Raw genomic sequence first — 24,757 nt, 5'->3', positions numbered from 1 at the left:
AGCCGTTTCTCACAGGAGCCACCCCTGTGGCCCTCCCTGCTTCTAAAACACCACTGCACTGACCCAAAACAACAGTGCTTGTGCCCTGGGAAAAACTTGATGAGTGGAGGTACTGAATTTTCATAGTGTTGACCAGGATAGAGAAACACTGGTGGGCCAGGGAGGGAGGTTATACTGATGCTCTATACCTCATTTAGAGCTAAGCAGAATTTAAGACTCCAGAGTTTTCATCCAGATACTTACAAAAACGTATTGAATTTGTCTTAAATTAAGACAAAAATGGTTGTTTTTTTTAAGAAGTCTTAAATATTTATTTTTGTGTATTTTTATTTTCAGGATGAATAAGAGATACTTACAGAAAGCAACAAAAGGAAAACTGCTAATAATAATATTTGTTGTAACCCTGTGGGGGAAATTAGCATCTGGGGCAAATCATCATAAAGGTAAGAAATTCTGTTCTTTTCTATTATACTGTCATATCTGTGGTCTCTGTCAAGAAATTCAGAAGTGTCCAGTGTGTGCTGCCTTTTTCCCTTGTAGCATATTTGTGTGTTCTGGTATTGGTCCCCTAATCATACCAAAGGAGGAGAGTTTTCAACAGATAGACTTTATTAATTTCTTGAGAATGTCAGTATTTCTGTCCTATTTCTGGCATTCCTTGATTTTAGACAATTTTGAAAACAGCTGAAATTATGTTAAAATATAGATAGTAAAGTAAAAAAACCCAGATATATCAGATAAGAAATACGCCTGCTACAAATGAATTAATGTAATTAACCTTAGAAAGAAACAATTGTTTGTAACATATATGTTGCTGTTGTGTGTAATTATCTGTCTAGGCTAACTTTGTGATAACATGTGCCGAGTGTGATGACTACACCTAAAAAAAAAGACAGTTGCTTCATTCCTTACACTGGACCAGGAAATTCAGTGGCTTGTGATGATATGAGATTTGTTTCCTCCTGTTCATTCTGGCCCTTACAATGTATGAACACCATCAGAAACTGTGATGGTTTATTGAAGCTTGTAAAAAGGTGCCATTTTTGTGTGTGTTTCTGTAAACTCCTACTGCAAGGAACAAGCTCTCCAGATTCACGTGCTTGTATCTTCTTATAGGCCAATATAACTTAAAACATGACCTGCAGGATAATATGATTTCAAAGTCCACTTCTTCCTATGGTGTCTACTGGCTGTTTATTTGCTTATTCAAAAGCTGAGTAGTCTAGCAACTTGGGTAAAGTAAGGGTGAGACATGAGCATTACCAAGAGCTAAGGAGTTGAATACTGAGGAAAGATTCCAATAGCACCTGTGAGTTCCTCTCTCTATGCTCATGTACATTTCATAAAGGTCCTTCTGATGACAGGATTTCATGAGCAGGTATTTTCTGTATGTAGCTGCCAGATATTTTTTTGCTGTGTGAAGGTATTCTTCAAAATAACTCACTGATCAAGGGCCCCAGCATGCAGAAACATTTTTGTGAGTCTTTTGTGAGCTGCAATTTGGCTGCAAACAAAATGGATTCTGATGTGGTCCTGCAGACCACCAACGATGGGGATCATGCCAGAAAGGAACAGCACTGACACCCATTGCTCAGCCTTTGTTCCCTCTCTGAACTATGATATAGCTTTGTGCTGTCAGGTTAGTCTACTAGAAAAGAGCCAAGATATCCTAGGCTGAATTCAGAATTCTTTTGTCTGATTATCTTTCTCTAAAAATCAAAAAGCCCATCTCAGATCATTTTGATTGATTTCATCCACAAAAGTTGGTCACGCTGTGGTTGCCTAAATTGAATTCAAACTTTGCAGAAGTATACTTGCTGCTGTTTTTGAGAAAATGATGAGCAAAATCTGTCGCCAACTATTTAATAGAAACAAATTATAATCTCAAGAAGTATTTAGGGAAATAATGCTTCATAATTGAGAATCAAGTGAGCCTCCACCACTTTTATCTGTCCAGATACATTCATGCAAAGGAACCCCCAGCATGAATTAATTAATCTGGGCAGATTTTGCTGTTTGAGCTCCAGCCTTAGAGCAGAAATAACTTGAGAAATATTGAATTTGATGGTTTTAGGTAAAAAAAAATATGGCCATGAACCCCTCTGGAAAATCAGTTTATCATCTGTAGGGCCTTCTTTGCATTCCTGCAAGTTAACAGAAAGCTTTGGTTCTGTCTCTTTAAGTTGTAACTTTTCACCCCTTTAGCAAAATACACGAAGTCTTGCAGGGAACAATAATAAGAAGGAGCATGACTTGAGTGTTTAATTTAGAAAAGCAACTACTGGACATGTTCAGACTTTTGGAAATAAAAAATATTCAGAAGGATTTTTGGCTTGTAGATTAAGTAGATCTGCACACCAGGTGCACTGACTGTATATAGGGGATTATTTTAAAAGCACAAATCAGAGTTGTGCAGCTCAGCTACCATTGATTTCCAAAGAAACTGGGAGTTTAACTTCCCATTGTGTCACAGAAAATCTTCCCTCTGCTCTAATAGTAGAAACGGAGATAAAGTGCAGTCAAGGAAAACCTGACACTGTTCACCTTTGCATGGAGTTTCAAATACTGAGAAATATGTGAGATTCTTCAGTGGTAATTATCTCTGACATCATTAATCTTCATATATAAAAGTCCTTACTAACATATTGACAGGACAACCCCTAATGACTTTGAAGGAGCCTTTATGATTTCAAAGATCGATAATCTAAATTTTAAAAAATCTTTACTTTCCTATTGACTTAGTCACATTAGGCATCAGTTGCACCAGCTCCTAAACCCATCTCTTTTTCTGAAGGCTATTGTAAAAGAAAACGAAAAGCAGGAGAGATCGTCAATGTGTGAAAAAATTGTTTAATGAGCATTCTGCTCTCTAGACAGACTTTAGCAGGGTTATAAACAGCTGACTCTGACAGGCCATCTCTAGGCTTGTTGAGCATATTTCAGGCATACATCATAAATGAGAAATCCCAAACCAGCAGGAAGAAAAACAAGTGCTGAGGCAGGGCATGGGAAATGAGACTCTGTGAGCCACCACTAGTGTTCCAAACTGGGGTTTCAGATGACAGCATGTGCGGAGGTACCAAATCCATCCTTCTTTCTCTTGATAAGGCAGGGTTGAAGACATGTCCAATACCTTTGTCTTTGTTGATTGTTAAAGTTTCATTGGTCTGGCCAAAAAGTTCAAAAGCTAAAAGAGATCGTAGAGTGGTTAGAGTTGGATCATGTATTTCCAACCCCAGCCCACTAGACAAGGTTTCTCAAAGTACCATCCAACCTGGCCTTGAATACTTCCAGGGAGGGGGCATGCACAGCCTCCCTGGGCAACCTGTGCCACTGTATCACCAACCTCATTCTGAAGAATTTCTTCCTAATATCTAACCTAAATTTACCTGCTTTCAGTTTAAAAGCCATTACCCCTTGTCCTATTGCTACATACCCTTGTACAAAATCCCTCCCCAGCTTTTATCTAGGCCCTCTTCAGACAGTGGAAGGCTGCTATAGGGTCTCCCCAGAACCTCATGTTCTCCAGGCTGAACAACCCCATCCCTCTCAGACTGTTTTCATAGGGGGGGTGCTTCAGCCCTTCTGTCATTTTTGTGGCCCTCCTCTGGACTTGCTCCAAGAGCTCTGTGTCCTACTTGTGTTGGGGGCTCCAGAACTGAACTCAATACTCTGGCTGAAGCTTCACAGGAGCAGAGTAGAGGGGGAGAATCACCTCAACCTCCCTCAACCTACTGGCCACACTTCTTTTGATGCAGCCCAGGTTCTCTGGGCTTTAGGCAAACAAACATTGGTGGCTCAATAGATGAGCATTCATGCTGTTTAAAACAAAGCACAAAGCTGCCTTTTTTGCTGTACACAGGGTTATGCACTCTCCTGTGTAGTTCCTGGTTCTGCACATACTTATATTCCATTTATCCCATCTTCTGGAAAGAAACAGGAATTCTGCTTTTTCTTTCTCATTTTGCTGGGGACCCTGATGCTGCCTGTGGTGATGTGTTCTTTACAAGAGCACATGCACCTGTGAGTCAGACCACGGTCGGTACCAAATCCATTTGTGCTGCAGTAGCTGTGTATAAGAAGACAGGTAAGAGTGGCATATCAATCTTCAAAAGGATGTTGTCAAGGTTATGAGCCTAAAAACTGATATACTTTGAGGGTGGCTGAAAGAAATCCATAAGGGTATTTTATTATAAGATTGATCCTGATCCTCCTACTCATTGCTAGCCCTTGGAAAACAAATAAACCTGTGCAAACATATGGTGTTCACTGACAGATATGGCAGGCAGGGAGCTGTCAATTCAGCAACACTGCCTGTTTGCTATTTCTGTCATAGGGAACATGAATTGATTTGGTGACCATGGTATCACAGCCTGTGCTTAAGGTTCAAAATGTTGGAGTGGTCCTTTTGAGCAAGAAATATACTGATAGCCCCTCAAAAGCACTACTTTGTAGACAAGTGGCTGCCATGGGACAGTTTCTACTGTAAAATGAAAAACTCAAAATCTGGGTTTCTTTGAGCTTTTTGTGGTTGCTGAGGTTTTTTAGATTGATGATGCAATAAAGTAATTAAATCAATTAAGAGCACTTTCCAATCTAAGCATAATTCAATATTCCACAAAACAGAAACAAGTAAACTTCATATTAAATTTTAAATCCTTGGAAAAATAAAAAGCTGCTTAAAAATACAGCTAATCATGAATGCTTGCTTGCCAAAAGGAATTTGTTATGGAACAAGAAAACATTCCAGGAATACAAATAAAATAATTGAGGCTTTTTGGTCTTCCCAGAATGAGAGGCATGATAATTTCTGTTCATTAAAAAAATTTCTCTCAGAATCTGAACTTATTCATCTGCTGCTTAACGTATAGTTAAAACAAACTAAACTCTCCATCGTTTCTTATGTAGAATTGCTGCTTCTACTTGTCAGTGAATTCGCACTAAATCAGAAGTCTGAGGGAATGTCTTGCTATTCACAAGGAGAAAATGAATCTTGGATTCACTTGCAGAGGAGCAGCTGTTCTGAAGCCCAGCTGGATGAAGGCGTCACTGAGCCTCTGAAGCTGCTGGTCCCATCACCCTTCTGTATGAGTCTGCCTTTCTCAGATGCTTGGGTAGGGCAGAAGCACTCCTGGCACCAGTGTTTTGGTGTAGGGTCCATCCTGTGCCACACATGTGCCTGGAGTATGGGAACTGGTATGGCTATGAGAAACCCAGTGGTAGTGGTAGCAGCTTTCAAGTAATGCTAATGTATTTTTCGGCATGGATAGACTTTCATCCTCTTTCTTGGTCACCAGGTACACATAAAATGTGCAGGATAGTCCAGGAAAGCCTGAGGAATTGACAGAATATTTTAAGTCTTTTTGAAACAGAATTAGAAATGCAGCTTAATTGTAAATAATTGTCCCCAGATATCTTATTTTCTCTGAGCAGTTAATCACTTCTGTTTGCTTTGAAGTCTTATGTCTAGATTTGTCATGTTTTCTATTAGGAAAATGGAACAAAAAGGGGACAAGCCCTCAAAGGTCTTTGTATAGTGTAACGCAAGTCCCGCATCCATCTTTGAGAACTTAAATTTTTTTTTAGGGGATGAAATCTCATAGTTATGAAAATAATGAAATGTGATACCATAGACCAGTATGGGCAGAACTGTGCCTGGTTCTTCATAGTGAGTGGGAGGACTCAGGCTCTGTAGACAGCTGAGGTTGTGCAAGTTTGTTCTTGTGCCTTCTAGCATTCAATGGGGCTCTCTGCAGTGATGCTAACACTGCACTGAATCAGCATGTGACAGCCTCCCAGCTCTACCTGACCCCAGGGCCATGGAATTGATTTGTTCTGAGGAGAGATAATGTAGCACTTTGTTAAAAGCTATGGTAATGGCTTGTGTGCATTGCCTCAGTGCCCTCGTGTCCGTTTCATGCACAAGGGGTGAAATTCACTGGTGAGTTAAGACTTCTGTTTAGATGGCTTGATGGGTGATGTATGTCCTGTTTATGGGTTTATATGTGTAGTACAGAGACTTGAGGCATGCTGGTGAGCCTTCTGCAATGCTTTGCAGACTTAGTGTTGTGAATTGTACCACAAAGGTACTGGTGATCCCCTGATCCATGAAATATATTTACTCCTAGCCAAATGTTCCCTTTAAAGTCATCCACTGACTGATACTCATCTTGTCACATGTGTGTAACTCTTGCTGTACATGTGACTCCATGTTCAAATGTCAGTCTTTAAATGTTAGCAGTGGCTTGTACTCTCTGGAATCCCAGTAAGATCTGCTATGGGCATGGGTGAATGTACCCTGAAGTTTAGTAAAAAAAATGTCTGAGTAGAAATGAACACTTTTGATTAATTTCGCTTATTTCTGATTTTCTGCATGTTTAAATGTTAAGCAGCAGACCAGAGGACCTTGTTCTTGTGCTGATCACTTGCTGCAGACTGAATGAAACTATCTTGCATGGGCTGTGAGAAACCCTAACCCTAATCCATAGGACATGGGTGGTCAGATAAGAAAAGGAGGGAGGCTAGCTTAGAGAAAGCCTACAGCAGGAGCAGACTAGGGGACAGCTGAGAAGGCTAGTAAGGAGGCAAACAGCTAGTCTGTTGAGATGATGGAAAGAAAAGGACTTAAGGAGCCAGATATGACTGTGTTGAGGGGTTCTGGTCATATAAAAAAGGTCAACCACAGACATCTTATTGACTTTGATCTCATTCTATTTTGTATGAAAAATCATATCAAAAGTATGATTCTATGAAAAGATCTTAAACATTATAACAACTGAAACATTGCAGAAAATATATATATTTGGTTCTGCTACTGGGAATCACGCCAGAGGTTACAATCATTTAGAAGGGCTGCTGAAGGACTTTAGTGTCTTGTTATTGCATTAAGACCGTGCAGGTTACTGACAGCAAGGTTCAGAGGCCTGGGTAAATACCAAAAAAACATTGCAGTAATGTAAGGCTGTTTAGTTTACTTAATTCAGGCAAGTTGCCTATAAATTTGTTGTTTGAGATACACATTCCTAGCCTATTTTCTGGGGGAGAATAACCCTACCTGATGCATGGGAGAGCTCTGAAGTATTCAAACCCTTTGCCTTTTTGTAGAAGTACCTTAATCATGAAGTTCCAGAATTTCGGTAAGAGTGTGCTTCTGTCCTTTCTGTTGAGCATTTTACCCTGTGTAGAAGACAGCATTCATTCTGCAGAAATAGAGGGTGTTTGTATTCCATTTTAAAGTAACCTTGTGGGTTGGAAACTTGAGAGTGGAAACCAGATCCCTCCTTGTGGCTAAGAAACCACTAGGTAGCCACATGCTCCCTCTTCTCCTTCCTTCCTGGAGGAGTCCTGCTGAAGGTAATGGCCCTCTTGGAGGACCATAACATGGTTTGAACCTCTGAGCTAAAGAGGGGACTGAAGGCAGACCTTCCAGTTCCATGATAGGGGTTTTAATGTACTGGGTAAGCAGCAGCAGTAACAACTTTTCCTCAGCTTGCATTTTTTTTTTAAGTGCCTGTACTGTAACATTGGTGGGGTATCAAAATAATAGATCAAGGCATCCACTCCCTAGTTGTTGGTCTGTCAGTCCTGCGTCATCAAACTCTTTTGTCATAGTTGATAAATGTTTCAAACATGGATAATCTTACCTCTAGTGAAGTTTGCTCCAGAGATAAATTCTCTTAAATGAGAATGCTTTGTGTGCAGCTTTCACTAACTTAATTCTGAGTGCAATTAATGTTTAAATATAGAAACAGAGGAAGACGGTAGTCATTTTAGAAAACATGAGGAAGAAATATATTAGATGTTCTTATCTAGCTTGGGCATTAATTGAAAGTTTCAGTTATATCAAGATCAGAACCTGATCTCAAAATTGCCATTTACTTGAAGATAAAATAGAACAGTCAGTCAAACACTTTCATATCACTATCTGTCACTGCAATCTAAAATGTTAATACAGTATCTGTTTGAATTCAGTAGATAACATTCCTTGGCCTTCTGCCTGGGTATAAAGAATAATTTGCTTGATTGCCAAGATGCCAATAGTTCTGATGGTTCAGTGGGGCATGGGTGCAGAAATCATGGCAGTAGCAGAGTAGCACCTATTTCTTCTCTGTGCTGCCAGCTCCATCACAGCAAATGGCTGCCTCCACTTTTGCTCCCATTTCCATCACCACCTTGATGATAAAACTTGGCTGTCCTTGAGGCAGCCATGGAAAGAGAATTTGGAGAACTGCACCAAGATATCATGCATTTTCCTGTATATTGATCACTTAAAAACATTTCTGTTTATATTTGGCACGTGTTATGGTTTATTGGTCTTTTCCTAAGATAAGTAAGAAGGAAGTGCAGTTCTTTATTTTGGGCCTGGCATTGTAACCCCAGTGTCAAATTTTTATTAACTTTCTATTAGTGAGTGCTCAGGATCTTTTCCTTAAATACATTCAGATTTTGTGTGGTGGTGGAGAGGACAAGGTGGCACAAAAGATAATTTTATAGAAGTTACACACTTAGATGATTTTACATCTGTAAATGCCAAACTTTTAAACATTTTCATCCCTTTCATTAATTATAAGTATTATTTTCCCTTGGATAGATGGCCCAGCAATCAGATGGTTTTTTAGCCCATTTCTGTTTTGGAAGATTAAGCTTTCCCTTGTTTTTTTTTAAAAGGAAAATGTTGTAAAATGTTAGGACTGAAAAAACCCCACCGACATTTATAGTATGCTTATCCTGCTGCTATTTTTTCCTACCATGAGTAAATTTTGACATTTCCCTAACACTGGAATAAGATCTTTCCAGTTTCATATTCTTTCAAATTAGTCCTGTTGATTTTTATATATACTAGGTAGTGCATTCCTCTAGATTCCTTTATCCTTATACTTAGGAAAACAGAGTGCTTACATTTGCTTCCCACAGTTTTGACTAAACCCATAGAAATAGCATGAAAGAAACTGTTAGCCCCCTAGGAAGCCATTTTTGTTCAGTTAGTCTTGGTTTAACAGCACCACCCCCTTGGATCTGTTGATCAGAATTTTCCCTGTTAAGTGGTTAATTAATATAACAAATACTAGTATATCATTGTTCGTATCTCCAGATTTAATATACTATTTTCTGGGCTCACAGTTTTATTCTGGATTTCTCATCTGTGTACATCTACATTGTGTCATAGGTAATGTGTTAAATAAACTTTTCCTTAGAGTAGAAAAGGAAAGCCATGGACGTTAGCTGCAGCTGTGATTAGGGAAGATGAGAAAAGGAGAGAAGGACTGTTTGGTGACCTGGAGACTCCTATCATACACCATGAAGCAGAGTGCTATTCCACAGTGAGATGGGGTTGCTGCAACTGCCTGTACCCACTCCTCAGACCCTTTCTTTGTGGGAACAATTTTGCTCATTTGGTATATTGGCTACACTGTCTTTAAAGAAGATACTTTAGTACAGACAGACAGTATAGGAGCTGTTAATGAGAAAATGATTGCAAATTTTTTTTCAGAGTTTACACACAAAACACTTGAGAAAATGCTATTCTCTATATTTATAAATATACCTAATGCTGATTATAATAGATTACTGAGTTACTCCAAAAGTAATAGATCCCTGATGTGCACATTTCCAGCCTTGGTATTTGCCATGTGCTGCAAAAGAGCTGTGTCTGAATCTTTTGATAGCTTTGAAGCTCAAATGGTAGGATGACCTTGATGTATATTGGAAGATCATGACTTGTACAAAGGTTTTTGCCCAAACTTTTGACACCAACTTTCTTTGTTGGAGAAACCAAGCAAATTTTTCTCCAATCATATGACAACTTCATTGTTTCCTGTGTTTTTCCTCAGAGAATCAATCATAAAATTTTATTAATGTCTGGGACTAATCAAACAAGACTGTAATTGAAAAGAAACTTTGAATACTTCACATTTTCCTTTACATTATGTTTTCTACAAATCCAAAATGTGTCATTTTGTCATTTTTATAGGTCAAATATTATGGGTCAATATCACATTATAATTAGAGTCTGACCCTTAATAGTCTCTATATATGTAAAACTACTGTAAAAGCAGCATAAGGACCAGTTCCACCTTTAAAGGCTAGGTCTGATTTCAGGTATGGAAGTCTTACATCCCTGTGCTGCAATTTGGGTTTTCTGTGCTGCTCCTTAGGCTTTCCAATATACATTCCATACATCCAACATACAGTCCATATACGCAGTGATGACTGCCCCATGCATCTGCAGGTATCTACTGCAAATCCCTGTTGCTCTGCTCAGGGGATTTCTCCGGTTGGGAGGTTTTTGCCTGGAAAATCGCATTCCATGTGGATATTATTTCTATAGCATTCAGAGGATATGTTAATCTAACTTTCCCCTGCATTAATTTTCTGCTGATGATGTCTAAAAACTATGCCCTTCTCTCTTGATACTCTTCACTGAATTTATGCTGTATTAAGTGATTACTTGAACAATGTCATATCTCAGAACAGCTGTTATTTAGTCATACAAGTGATGAGGAAATATTCAGGAACAGTCAGCTATTCTAGGAAATACCAGGGCAAAAATACTTCCTGAGTTTAGGTACAGAAATTTCTAAAGTATCTTCCTGGACCATCATTTTTAGTTCTGTTCTTTGGGGAGCTGAGGTGATTTACCATTTTAAGGGTCACCGGAGCTATCTTCTGTTGTAGAAGAGATTTGTCAAAGAGTTTCATCTTTTTGGAAGAATTGGGAATTGACCTGAGCCCAAGCTGCACAAACCAAAAGCTCCAGAGCAGCAAAGCCTCTTCCTTTAGGCATTCATATGTGCATACATATGCACACAGAGATACAAGAGGCTTGCATGAAAGCAGAAAAACCCAAGGTCATAACTGATGAAATAGCTTATGTTGACCATTTTAGTGTTTTTAAAATGCTTATCATTTAATTATGGGCATTTCACAAAATATTGGGTGCTTCTCAAACATAGCTGAAAGATCAGGGAGTTTTCCACAGCATCCAGCTCTAGGCATCTCTCTATAGGTGCTCTGAAATATCCATCAGAGCTCATTCCTTTAATAAAGTGGGAACTCAAGCTTTCAGTGTAGGTATGAAGACATTCCTGACTTCATCTATCAAAGAGTTTGCAGCATATTGGAAACCTTCTGGAACTTTTGGAAAGTCTCTGAGCAGGAGGACTTGGTTTGGATATTGTTCTTTTATCTCCCTAGTAACTCCTGTCGTGTATCAGGGTATGAATCATAATCTATGAATAAAATTGCAAAGGTCTTACTTTATTTCTAGTGTTCAAGTGGAGTCTTATGGTGCAGTTCAGACGCCAGTGAAATTTGGTCTTTGACAGATTCATTTATATCTGCATATCATTCTGCAAATATCATTCTGTTGTGTTAAAAAAGGTTTGGTTGTAAAACCTGGATTTGATGATTGCTTCATTTCTCCTTGTTGAGCTAAAATATGCAGAAAGTCAGGAAGAATTCTTGAGAGTTGCATAATGATAATACTGAAATTTTGACCTTCCTGTTAAAGTGTGAAAGTGCCATTTCATAAAGAGGTGGCTGTGACCAAGAAAAAAACACTTCTCCATCTAGCTAGGGACAAAACCATGGTATACTTAGAGGAGAATGGAGGCTGGCTTGGGAGTTTAGGTGACAGAAAGCAGGAAAATCATAAAAGAGCAGTCTGCTTTGTGCAGCTTTCTTTACCAGGCTGAGCAAGCATTCTGTCTGTAGTGATGAGGAGGCTGAGGCAAGAGCTGCCAAGTATGTCTTGTTCTTTTTTTCTCCCCATAGATTTGTATAACTCTTGTACTCAAATTGTTCTCAAGTAAGGGCAGTAGACCTAGAATTCTTTTTGCAAAATACTTCTGGCTTCAACATCAAGTGTCCTTGAATGACTGAAATATAAAGTTGAATGTGTGGGTTATTCTGGGTGAATGCAGAGCTGCGGAAAGAATATGCCTGAGAAAAGTATTGTGTTAAGACCGACACAAATCTTGGGTGCCTTGTGCCACTGTAATTCTGGGTGTAAGTTATTAGAATTGCTCCAGCTCTGCTTAGTTTGTGCTCCTGGATCATGTGTGGAAGGAGAGGTGGGGCTTGCATGAGGCTGGCTGAGTTACTGGGAAGGTCAGAATTGTTTTGGATCCAGATTTTGAACCTAAAATTATGTCTGTATCTGATAGAAGGGGAGAAAGGATGTGATGTTTAAAGCCTGCTAATTTCTGTCAAAAGAATGAATCATGCAAAAAGAAATCATCATTAGATGCCTTCAGGGAGCTGGAAGACTAAAGAAAACCAAAGTTAAGTTTTAAAAAGGTGACAGCAGAAAGCGTCATACCTGTGAGCAGCAAAACGAAACATTTTCAAAGTAAAATACTTGTTTAAAGATTTTCTCAGTTTTGTTATGTTATGTGAATTTTCTACCAATGGAAAAAAGCTTACTGGTGCTAAACTGTCATTTAAGATGCACTGGCATGTGTCACATTATCTGTGGAAATCTTGTGAAATGGAACACAGAAGGTGTGCTAACTGCTAGACACTGCAGAGTGGAAAGTAAATATATTTCCAGTGAGTGAATATTGAGAAAATAAGCATCTGGAAGAAATGAGAATTTTAGATTCTTAATTGCATCATTCACCCCAGAACATCTGCCAGAGATATTAGGAGCAACTATAACTGTATCTGAGAGAAGATGTAAGTGTAAATAAGGAAGGGGGAAGAGTAATATTGTGCCATCTTGTTATACTGCTGCATGCTGTGCATATGAAGGCTGTGCAAATATCTCTTCTCCTTCTATTTTTTTTTCAAACACACCTTGGGAGAATAAAAATACAGTTTCCATGCCTATGTTTACCTTTTCAGAAAATGGGAAAATCCAGAAACTCTAAGGTATGGTAATCATTAATTGATATTTTTTCATATTGTTTCACTCATCATAACAATGCATATTATATAGAAAGCTGGGTTGCAGAAGACAAAGAGCATCCTGCAGAGGTTATGCCCAGGAAACATCTGAGAAAAGATTTAACCTCTCATCCTACTTATGCCACTCCTGCTCATTGCATAGTTTAGATGAGCACAAAGGCTTCTTTAATACTTTTTTGTCACACCTGCCCTGGAAACTGCTCTTTGGGTACTGCAGGAATGAAGTGCAGTCAGGTCCCTGTCTAATGTTAGAGAAGAAGAGGGGATGAGATGCAAACAGCTAGAAAGGGGGGATTAGGATGATGCCTGTTATGCCAGTACAAGGACAGTGCTCACCAGTCTTATGCCTGTCTTGGCTTCTCAGTTTTTACCATGCATCATTAGATGTGCTTTCTGCTAAGCAACTTAAGGATAGGACATATTTCCCACCCTCTCACTGTCAAAACATTACTGTTTTAGAGCCTGTAAACATGCCATATTCTAGAACAGCTGTTTAGTTGTGGAAGTACCCCAAATTATTCAAAATCAATCAGCTATTTTTGGAAACAGCAAAACACACGCAAAAAGATCTGTTAATTATTTTTGGACTAGGACATCCATTACTATATTTTTAACATTTTTTGTTCATGTTATAGGCATTTAAAACTCTTAGGGGTTTTACTGAAAGTCAGAGCAAAATGAAACTAGAGCAGTCTGAAAGACACAGAGAAATTATATCCTTATTTTTTTTGCAGTTCATATGGTTTATTTAATTTCAGGCAATATTTTACCCTCATTCTTTTTTCATCTTTTTGAATTAAATATTGCTAGGTTACTATTGACAGTAAGTACAGAAATCACTTCTAAAAATTATGAATTTGTTGAAGCAAATACCTTTCTGAAGTCTATTCTTGCTTCTATTTTTTAATATAACTTAGTCTAATGAGCATTTGTAACCTGTATATACAATAAGTCCTGTGAAGAATTCCCATTTAAAGCTACCAAACCAAACAGTGGTGTAAGGAAAGTAATTTAAAAAGCTCCATATATCAAACAGATCTTGGCTGACAGAAAACCTCTTCTGAAAATCCATTCTATTGTCTGAATAGATATGTAGGAGTGATTATAAACTAATTTGCTCTTCTACTGGGTAGGAGCAATAGAACTGTCTAGATTTAAGTAGCATTATGACCCGCACTAGAAATATGAAAAAATGCCAGATTATGGTTTACCCTAGTAGAGTCATTGTAGGAGGTGGGTGTTAAACTATAAAATATTGCTCCATTTTTCATAACAATCCCTGGGGGGGTAACAATTTCAATAGGCTTTAATGAAGTTTTTGTTCAGCATTTATTTTGTGCTTTATTTCTTTTATGGAAAGATCTCCTAGGTACATGTGTAGCAACAATGAATAATTAAGGAGGAGATGGATGGGACATGTGAGATTTCTTTCTTACAGACAACTTGCAGAAAATGTGGAAATGTTGTTTTGCCACTATAGCGGAGGATTTATAAGCTTCAGAATGCTTCCATGTCCCTTTATTAAAGTGAATTGTCTGCAAGGAAGAAATAAATCAATGATGTATTTTAAATCCAGGAAGCCTGTCTTAGTCCTCTAAGTTTCAATTTATTTTTTTTTCTTTGAGGGAGAAAGTTCACTGTTTAAAGAGAGCTTTGAAAATCAGTCTGGATATGCTGCTACCATACCTAGTAACATTTTAAAAGCTCCTGAAATAATAGCTAGAGTAGTATGTTCCTCAAATGTCCTTTTGCTTCTTCCTCTGACTTCAGTGTTATATTTGGACCTGAAAGTCATTCCTCTGCTGAGTCGTGGCAAATATCTGAGATCTTAGAGGTCAACTTTATAGTGGAGAATAAATCAGTGGGTATATTTTAGCTTGCTTTAGTTATACACCTATAATATCAGTCCTAGAGCAGACATGGTCATAGAGCACTGACCTTCTCTTAGGCCTGTTTCAGTATTGTGGTAATGTCAGATTCTCATGAGGGCAATCTCCCTAAAGAAATGAGTAGCCAGGGACCAAGTCATGTCTCTGCTGATGTAGCTCTTTCCCTAAAAGAGGGATCTAATCTTGCACATTTAAAATTCAGGTATTACCTCCTGGGGATGCTTCTTTTTCTAGCTCAGCACTGATTATACAAGGATGTTCAGTTTAGTTTAGATGCCAAAGCTGCAGATATCCAACATATGGTGACAAGTGTCTTTGCTTTTTTAAAGATGAGTGGAAACTCTGCTTTCTTTATTATTGTAACAACATAATGAACAACAGCATGAAGAATCAGAAAGTGAATAAAAATGTTAAGATTCGTTGCTGTGAAGTTTTGGATCCCTCAACTTAGAGATAATTTCTTATGTGTCCTTGACTGTGTATGCATGTATGTATGTAGGTACATATGTAAATGCATAATACTTAAAAAAAAACTAAGCAGGGACAAAACTCCAGCAAATCTCACTAGTTTGCAGGTTCAGACACTGCTGTGCATCACTTTTGGGGGTCTGAATCACGCAGCACGCACTGCTGAAATTTGGTTTATTTTCATTCAGCTGACAAACTGAATCAAACAATCAGAGAATGTTAGGGGTTGGAAGGAACCTTTGGAGATCAGTGATTCCAACACCCCTTCCAGAGAAAATTCACTTAGGATAGGTGGCACACAATGGTATCCAGGTCAGTTTTGAATGTCTCTAGAGTTGGATGTGACACCACCTGTCTGGGTAGCCTGTTCCAGTGCTCTGTTATTCTTACAGTAAAGAAGTTCTTCCTTATGATTTGGTTGAACCTTCTGTATTCCAGTTTGTGAGCATTGCCCCTTGCCCTGTCACTGGACACCACTGAAAGGAATTTGGTCCCATTCTCCTGACACCCACTCTTTAGATATTTGTAAGCATTTATGAGATCCCTCCTAACTCTTCTCCAGGCTGAACAGACCTAACTTTCCCATCCTTTCCCCACATGATAGATGCTCCGGTTCCCTAGTCACCTTAGTGTCTCTGCATTGGACTCTATCCAGTAGCTACTTGCCCTTCATTATCTGGGAAACCCAAAATTGAATGCAGTATTCCAGGTGGGGCCTCACCAGTGCAGAATAGAGGCAGCAGATAACATCCCTTGACCTGGTTGCCACACTCTGCCTGATGCACCCCAGGATACTGCTGGTCTTCTTGGCCACAAGAGCACATTGCTGGTTCATGGTCATCCTGTTGTCCACCAGGATTTCAAGGTCTTTCTCCACAGAGCTGCTTTCTAGCACATCAGCCCCTAACCTGTACTAGTGCGTGGGATTTCTCCTCCCTAGATGCAGTACCTTACACTTGACCTTGTTGAACTTCATGCGGTTTCTCTCTACCTAATTCTCCAGCGTGTCCAGGTCACACTGAATGGAAGCACAGCCCTCTGATGTGTCAGCCACCCCCTCCCAGTTTTCTGTCATTGTCAAGTTTGCTGAGGGTACACTCTAAACCTTTGTCCAGGTCACTGATGAATATATGGAACAGAACTGGACCCAGTGCTGACCCTTTGGCAACACCAGTTGATACTGACCTACAAATAAGACTCTGTGCTACTAATGACAACCCTCTGAGCTTTATCTTTGAGCCAATTTTCAATCCACCCATTCATCTAACCCACACTTCCTAATCTTGCCTATGAGGATGCTGTGGGATATGGTGTCAAAAGACTTACTGAAGTCAAGGTAAACAACATCCACTACCCACTCCTCATCTATCCATCCAGTCATACCATTGTGGAAGGCCATCAGATTAGTCAGATATGACTTCCCTTGGGTGAATCCATGTTGACTACTTGTGGTAATGATTCGTGTCGTGTGTTACTTGACACTAGAAATGACTCTGCTGGAAAAGCAATAGGAATAAACATGCCACTCCCTTGAGGAGGTGAGACAGAGGCTCAGAAATAATCAGAAGGCACATGTGTTATTAAGTATATTTGCTAAAGTAAAAATCCAAGTAGAGAAGTTACTCACCACAACTATCAGAGTAATTGTGTGAGAAATAAAAGGAAATTCAGTGTTCATGTTTAGTTCTTTATTCTGGGTCTTGTCCAATTGTAATTATAGGTGCCCAGGTGTAATATAACTGCTAGGTAATGAAGGACTTTCATATTATGAATTAGCTGTTAAAGCAGGGCTGCACAATTGAAGTCAGGGAAGATTGGCTCACCTTGCTACATCTTCAGTTTTCCCATCTTTTTATCCTGTTCTACAATTCTCTGCTAACTACAGCTGCACCTGGAGGATATGCAGTAGGGTTATTCTCAAGATTTTCATGTCTTGTGAGCCCCGTGGAGATAAATTCCCTCTAGATTTGTGTATGCGATCAGACAAGGTATCTCATGAATGGCATTTTGTCAGATCCTTTGCTGTTTCCCCTTGCTGTTCAGCTTTTCAGGTGGTGAATTCAGTAGGAAGGCAATTCTTCTTTTTGTGACAGTCTCCCACATGCTAAAGAGGATTATGCTTAGCTCCTTTCACAACATATCAGTGCCACAGACCCGGGCAGTTATTTAACACTCATCTATTTTTTCTGGTGTGCAGTTCAGAATTAAAGCAATAAAAGCATTAGTCATGGATTGGTATAGATATTCCTAAGGAACTTTAGGTAGTTGGTTATTTCCTCATAACAATTTCATCTAACCTCAAAGAGGCATGGCCCTATGGATATTTATACATGGCCATTTGTCTGTTGTAGTTTTTGACACATTTTTTGATGTTGGAAGACAAATACCTTGTATAACTCTCTATGGCACATGGTGTTAAGCTTCACACCGGAGACTTTTGAAAGAATATGTGAAAACTAGCTCACAGAAAGCGACACTTTCTCTATCTGCTGATCTTTCAGTCATTTATCTAAAATGCAGTTTCATCGTGACCTGAGGGTTGAAGTTTTGAGGTTCTAATGTTGACCTTTCTAAGGAAAATCCTGCATTAAAATAACAAAAAGATCAAAGAAAGAACAGCAGTAAATATGTATACAGTAATACATGGATGCTATAATTTTGTCTGCAAATGGTCATTTGCCTGTACACTAAGTGCTTCCTTGCAAGTTCCTGTTGGCAACATTTGAATTAAAATGTAAACTTTTTTTTTTTTTTTAAAAAGAAAAATTAACTTTAATTTTCGTTGCTTCCTGAGGGCCCAGCCCTCTCTTTTTCCCTTTGACATGAGCAGTCTCTGGCACTGATGTGACACCTTGGAGGGTATCTCATTTCCAGGGTTTGAGGGAACATCACTCCAGCTTTTGTGGAAGGCAGATGGATCTAGATGTTGGGTAACATGGAAGAGGAGGAACTGTGAGAGATGGATGGGAAGCTTGCCTTGAACAGCAGCCCCTCTGCACCTCTTCCAGCAGCAGCAGCAGCCACAGAGCTGTAGCCTGTTTTCTGCTCCATGGTGTAGGAGGAATGATTGCGTGACTGCTCTGTGAGTCTCATGGTCAATGCAGTGCTCTTGACCTGTCTGGGGTGATGTAAAATTAGATTACTAATAGTTTCCTGCATCCTGCTCCAGATGTGCTTTTTATGGTCCTGGAACAGGACACACCCAAGAGCTGCCCAGAGATGCCTTGCATCTCAGCAATATTGTAGCTAGCTGGCTTATTTCATGGATGGACAGTAATGAAAAGGGATGACAAGCAGCTTGGCATGGCCTTGCATACCCCTGGATGAGTTTCTGAAGAATATAGGGTAAAATGACAAGCATGAAGCCATGTCTTCGTTCTCTGAAAAAGACCCTGAATAATTATGGTTTTTCCCCCCTATATCTTAGTTTTTAATTGGTTTATCTGGAAAGTGTGAATTCCTTTAGATGCTTTCATTACTTGATAGTTTTTACAGAGCTGTATTTTGGAGTTCTCAGAGCTGTAATGTTTTTTCAGCTTTTTACTTTGGACAGCAATGAGAGAGCTGTATGTGCTTCCTATCAACAGCTTCTATTAACCAGAGAAAAACCTTCGGACACAAGCTCACGGGAATCTGATAGGAGCATCTCTAAAGACACCTTTTCAGCAAGAAAAGATACCTGAAAGCAGTAACTTCTGGGACTCCTTGAGCAAAAAATATTCTTGATTGCACACCTCTGAATGGTTCTTCTGGTAGTTTCTCTTTTATATTGCTTTTTGAAATCTGCTTTCTCTTCCTCTGCTTGAAGAGCAGCCAGCCTTGTCCCAAGCCATCCAGTTTCAATTCATACCCTCTGTCTAGATTCTTATTGATTCATCATGCCCATGACTTAGAGACTTGCTATTTATATGGAATCAATAATGTAGTGAGAAGGTTGTATCAGGGGAGATGAGTCTAAAAGAGGGGATTTCACAGGACTAGACATGTGCCTTGTTAGCAGTTTTTTCCCTAAAAGCATGAGTTAACTTCCTCCCCTGGCTCTGTACTTCAAAGAGCTTGCCTGGGGCTCTACAGAAGAAAGCTGAAGCCTGAAATTGAGATCTTTCTTTCAGATGGTGAACCGTGTGCTGGGACATCCTACAGAGTTTTTCTTAACACATGTGGGGGAGTCTGAAGACCTGTGGGCAAGTCCTAGAGTGCAGGGGTGGAAAAGGAAAAATAAAAATAAAAAAATGGTTACGCAGTTCTCAGAAAGACAAGTATGCATACATGTATATCCAGTTTGTGGGAGGAATATCTCAAGATACGTTTGATAATTTGGTATAATTGACAGCTTAAGTAAAAACGCATTACAGAGCTGCAAAATGGGACGTTATGTGTTATAAAAATGTTACAGAATTAAAGAAACTTTAAATTAGTACAGAGATAGCGCTCTATCTAGTCACAAAATAAATAGGCAAAACAAAACCTTAAAAAGAAAAATATTGGCACACTAACTAAAATTTCACCTGAAAAAAAAAACCTAGACAACCAACCAGTCAACCAAGCAAGCAAAAAATAGAGATTTTTAAAAATGTCGAGTTACAAAAATTAAATGCTTTTTAGAGACAAGTTATGTTAAATTTCATCACATATATGTACATGATGAATGTACACAAATATGACTCTAGATGAATAGGTGCCTAAGTAAACATAACTGCCTTTCTGTACAGAAGAGCCATAAAGAGGGATGCAGTATTACGCTTACAGTGTTTGGAAAAATTATGCACAATTGGAATATTGAAGTTGGCAGAATTTTTTGGCGTCCACTTTCATCTCACTAAGTAGTTCCTATCAGGTCATCACAGAGGCCTCAGAGTACTTCTGTTGTTGCATGCATTCTAGATTTGATCATTCATCCTTATATAAAAAAAAAAATCTTTGTGCTTCTTACTTTGAAAGTCATTGGATTTTCTTGACTTGCCCTTTTTTTGTTAGTATTTATTAAAGATAGTCCAAGTAAATCTGGGAGGCTGTTGCTTTTCTAACCTTGGAAGAACCTTAGCATGGTGTGAACAAAGAACACTAAGAATAATTCTATTAAAAGAAAGCTGGAATAAAACATAAGCACTTTGATAATGGAATTCCTGGTGACATTCAGGTGCTTACATCTAAACTCACCTAAATAAGTTTCTGCACCTTAATAAATAAATAGATGGACACCTTAACTGGGAAGAAAATCACACTTAAGGAACTGGATTTGTGTTGGGATGGGAGTACATGGATCCAGCTGCATCTGTCTGTGGGAGTAAACCACGGTGATCCTTCCCTTGGATTCAGTTGCTGTCTCCACAGAGGCACTTGAAGTCCATTCAGGTGCTTGAGCTGTATTTTAGTACACTTGAGAAGCCTGAAAGCAGGCTGTTCAAAAGAACTATTGAATTTACCTCTTCACCTTGTTATGCTAATCCCGTTTCAGAGAGACTCCCATCCACAGCAGTTTTCTTAAGATTTTACTTCAGGTGAGAGTTGTGTGCCAGAGGGTCATTTAAATATGTGGGGCTAGAAAAAAACCTTTCAATTCTTCGTTTTTCAGATGTGTCCCTGAGAACATGTTAATTTGTCATCTAGTATAATGTGCCCTGAGACCATGTGGGTCAGCTGGAAAGAAAAGAAAATAAATAATGAGAGTCATCTAAGGAACTAGGGAAAACATATTCCCCATAAACTGTGTAAACTACAGGCTTCTGAAGCCCTGAGACTGCGGAAAAAATGTGAGGGTTTTTTTGTATTCTGTCAGATGCTGAAGGCTGCTCTGAGACATGTGCTGCTGCTTCTTGCTGAGTCGAGATATTTGGCAGAAAGCCCACAGAGAGAGTAGGAGAGAATAAAAAGTCTTTGTGCCAAATGTTCTTTTGAGTGCCTGAGAGCTGGTTTGGTCTTTTTTCTCTGTGAAATCATATAATTAGTAATCTTAAACTTCAGCCTGTTAATTTACAGATGTCTGCACACGTTAATATATCATTTGTTTAGCATGTTTGATAACCTCAGAGGTACTGGGGCTTTTGACTTCTAGTAGTATTTATAAACTATGCCTTGCCCTGGGTGTTTCTCTGCCAGCTTTCCACAGGCCTGTCTGGTGGATGGTGTCAGCCCGAAGCCACTGGAGGAGAAACAGAGGAAGCTTCTTGCCTGCAGAAAACAAAGCTGCTCCATTTCTAGCCTGTAGGGAAACATGCAGTCTTTGCTGCAGTCAGCATCATCTTGTCTGCTCCACTGCTCTGCAAATGGGGGGGTTCTGGTGGAGCAGATCCAACCTTGGCACCGGTGGTGGGAGGCAGCGAGCGGACCTGGCGGGATGGCTGCAGGCCAGGAGCTGAGCTTGTCGTGAGGACTTGGCAAATGTGCAGAAGAAGCCTCTTTGCTTCCTCCTCCAGTGGGTGATCATATCAAGAGCTGCAAGATTCCAAGTGATCGCTGATTTTGATCTTGTCTCCGAAGCCTTTGTGGTTTTGTAATGCTAGCGATCATCTGATTTCAAAATTGGAATTTAATCCCCTCTTTAGGCTGAGAGGGCATTGTACGAAGAAGAGAAATTTTCCTTCACGATACCTGAAAATTAGTGTTTTGAACTCCTGTGTCTTTGGCTAAAAGTTTTTAGCATGAAGGCATCGTTTTCAGCCCTTGCCATAAAAAGGCTCTGACTTTTGTGAGAGAGCGGATAAGCTTATCTGAGTAAGCTTCTTCCTTTGACTCACTCCTGGCAAAAGACTTATTCAGTAAAATTAGCCTCACTAAGGTCGAGAGGATAAAGTCAGATGGCTGTGAGCTCTCCCCATCCAAGAAATCCTACATGATATGCTCCATCTGTGGCTTGTTTGTCAAGACTGTGTGACCAGATATTGTGTGACCAGCTGGGACCATTCCAACTTGCTGAACTTACTTCTTCCAGTCTTTTACTCTCTTAGTGAAGATTCAGGCCTTCAGTCCATTCCAATGCACAGGTAGCACCATGGGAACATCTGAGGTTTGGTCTTACAGGATCATTAGTGAGCTCTTCTTAGGGGACTGCTTGCCTTGTAGTTTCCCTTGATTTTTTTCCAATCAGGAAAAAGTCTTCCCACACAGATGGCTTTAACTGGTGGCTGGCAGATGAGCTGATGAGATTTTTCTTTGGCACTGTGCAGGAAAGTATGCTTGGCAATATGATTGTAGCAAACCATTTATTATCTCAGTTTTTAAAGGCTATGAGGGATATTGTCTGAATAGTGTTTTCATATCAATTCTGCTTACCACCCTTTGGCCAAGTGGACTAGCTGGGTTAATTCTGTGGTAGAGGAAGACTGATGAGATGAGCTGGACTAATATCTGCAAAATAAACACTTATAAAGAATTACTCTTGTTATTTTAAAATAACAGGAGAGAAATGACCACGTGAAATCCAAGAAGACTGCAGTTATCAGGATCTTTTGTTTATATGCTGCCTACAGGTGGCACTGCAATAATCATCTGTCCAAGGAGTAAGCTCTGGTTTTTACAATTCATCTGAGAACCTGTCTCAGGTGATGCAAGAGACATCAGACTAAAAGAAGAATGAAAAGCAATTCTACACTTTTAAGCTAAACTGTTTCTCCACTGGTGTAAGTAGAGTGCAGGGATTCATTTGTCTAACTGGATTTTATCATTGCCCAAGGTGATCAAGTAACTTTTAATAGCTATAGTTTAGATGCAAGGCACAGACACTTGGAATGCAATAAATAAGACCTTAAAGTCTTGTCAGTAAAGTGTGTTTCTAGGGGTTTAAGAAATTATTGCATGGAAAGGAGTTGTCCACATCATAGCATTATCCAAGGGAAAAAAAAAAGTCTGCATGGCTTCTGCAGTTGCATGGACTGATTTCATCAGAGGAACTGTTCTGCTTGACTCACGGCAGTGTTTTGGCATATGCCTCTCTACAGCCATTGATCTGCTGATCTAGCAGGTAACCTGCCTATTATGAGAGAATTATGTTGACAGTCTGTGTAGCTTTTTTTTTTTGCTAAAAAGTAAAGGTTGAGGATTAAATGTGATTTTGCCAAATGCTGCCTCTGTCTTCCTTGCTTTTTTTCATTTCCAAAAGGTTTTTAATGTTTGCCATCTGTTAATGGATGAGTAGATGTGAAACTGCTGGGGCTCCTTATCCTCATGTTGTGCCAATGGTGAGGTGAGGCTGAGCATGTGTGCTCCTTGAACACAGGCAGATGAACACATGGGCACACAGGCCCCCCCCCCCCCCCACATTACACATGGAGCCAATGCAGACAGACTAAAACACTTTTACTGATTCTCACGTTAATGCACAGACCAATCTCACAACAGGCAGCCCAGTCCTCTTCCTTGGTTCCTCAGAACTGAAGTCTGCTGGTGGAGGCAGGTACATATATACATACATACACAAACACACAAAATGGGTCACTCCACCCAGTACCTGGTTGTAGGCTCTCCACACAACTGGTAACTGTCTCTTTCACTCGGATTTATGAGCCCATGATGTTTGTGTTCCCTTGCCAGTTGCAAGCAATCAGTTCTCTTTATCTATCACAACCTAATATGGCCTGAATTTCCCTAACATTCGTGTGTACCCACTCAGAAAAGAATATACACCCACAAAAATGGTAAAAATGGGATTTAATGAGAAGATAGGATGGCTTGCAGTGTTTGAGCACAAGGCTCAGCCAGATAAGTGTTTCTATTCAGTTTCTATTTATGCTTCATTGCCCCCTCTGAAACCAGTCCCTTTTTACACCTGTGTTTATTTCTCCTCAATTCACCCTGGCCCCTCCCATTCCCTGCCTGCCCCTGGTCCTTCCACTAAGCATCCCATGATGAATCTGAAACATTTCCCTAAAATGTCTAATGGAAAGTTTTACACAATCCCAAAATTCCATTCTCCCTTTATCCAGCGGCATGTCTTATACCCCTATAGGCAGTAACTCCCTTTAGTCCTCAAGTTTTTCTGGGAAGGGAGTTTCTTGGGTTGACACATCTTGGTGAGCTGCCTGCAAGGTCTGGGGCTTCCTCACTCCACATGAGTGGCACTGGGAGTGTCAGCTCAGGCTACTCCATCAGTGCTCATTAGCTTCCTGGGTCCCTTCTGGACCCACAGGGTCTTTATGTCTAAGCAAGAGTTGTGCCAAGGTAAGGGTTTTTTTGTCACATCCTTGGTTCTAGTTATTTGGAAAATCAATTATGAAGAAACTTAAAGAGCAGCTGCTCTCTACTGAAAATTCACTCTTTAAAACTAAAATTTGGTACTTTTTTCTGAGTTATACATTACTTTTGAATTATGGGAATATTTTAAATGCTTGTGGTAGCAACATAAGTAGTCATGTGAAATGCAATAATAGTGTAAAATAAGACAGCAAAAAAATTATAATTTTTTTCTTGCTGATTCTATATCTCAACCTCATGTGTTATCTGGAAAATAAAGCAGCATGAATGCCTTTCCTGAGATGCACCACAACTGTAGCATGCCT

At 39.5% G+C, this 24,757-nt stretch overlaps 1 protein-coding gene across 1 annotated transcript in view; it reads left to right on the top strand.

Annotated features, from left to right (window-relative positions):
* Nucleotides 1–24,757, top strand: part of TAFA2 (TAFA chemokine like family member 2) — a 305,923-nt gene that overhangs the window by 132,621 nt on the left and 148,545 nt on the right. Inside the window, 1 exon segment of the mRNA XM_030468998.1 lies at nt 337–443. Coding sequence (XP_030324858.1) covers nt 338–443 — 106 coding nt within the window. The 5' untranslated portion in view covers nt 337.

This window comes from Calypte anna, chromosome 1 (assembly GCF_003957555.1).
Source record: "Calypte anna isolate BGI_N300 chromosome 1, bCalAnn1_v1.p, whole genome shotgun sequence".
NCBI classification, from domain to species: domain Eukaryota; kingdom Metazoa; phylum Chordata; class Aves; order Apodiformes; family Trochilidae; genus Calypte; species Calypte anna.
Note: the sequence above shows the minus strand (reverse complement) of the source record. Positions and strands in the feature narration are given on the sequence as shown.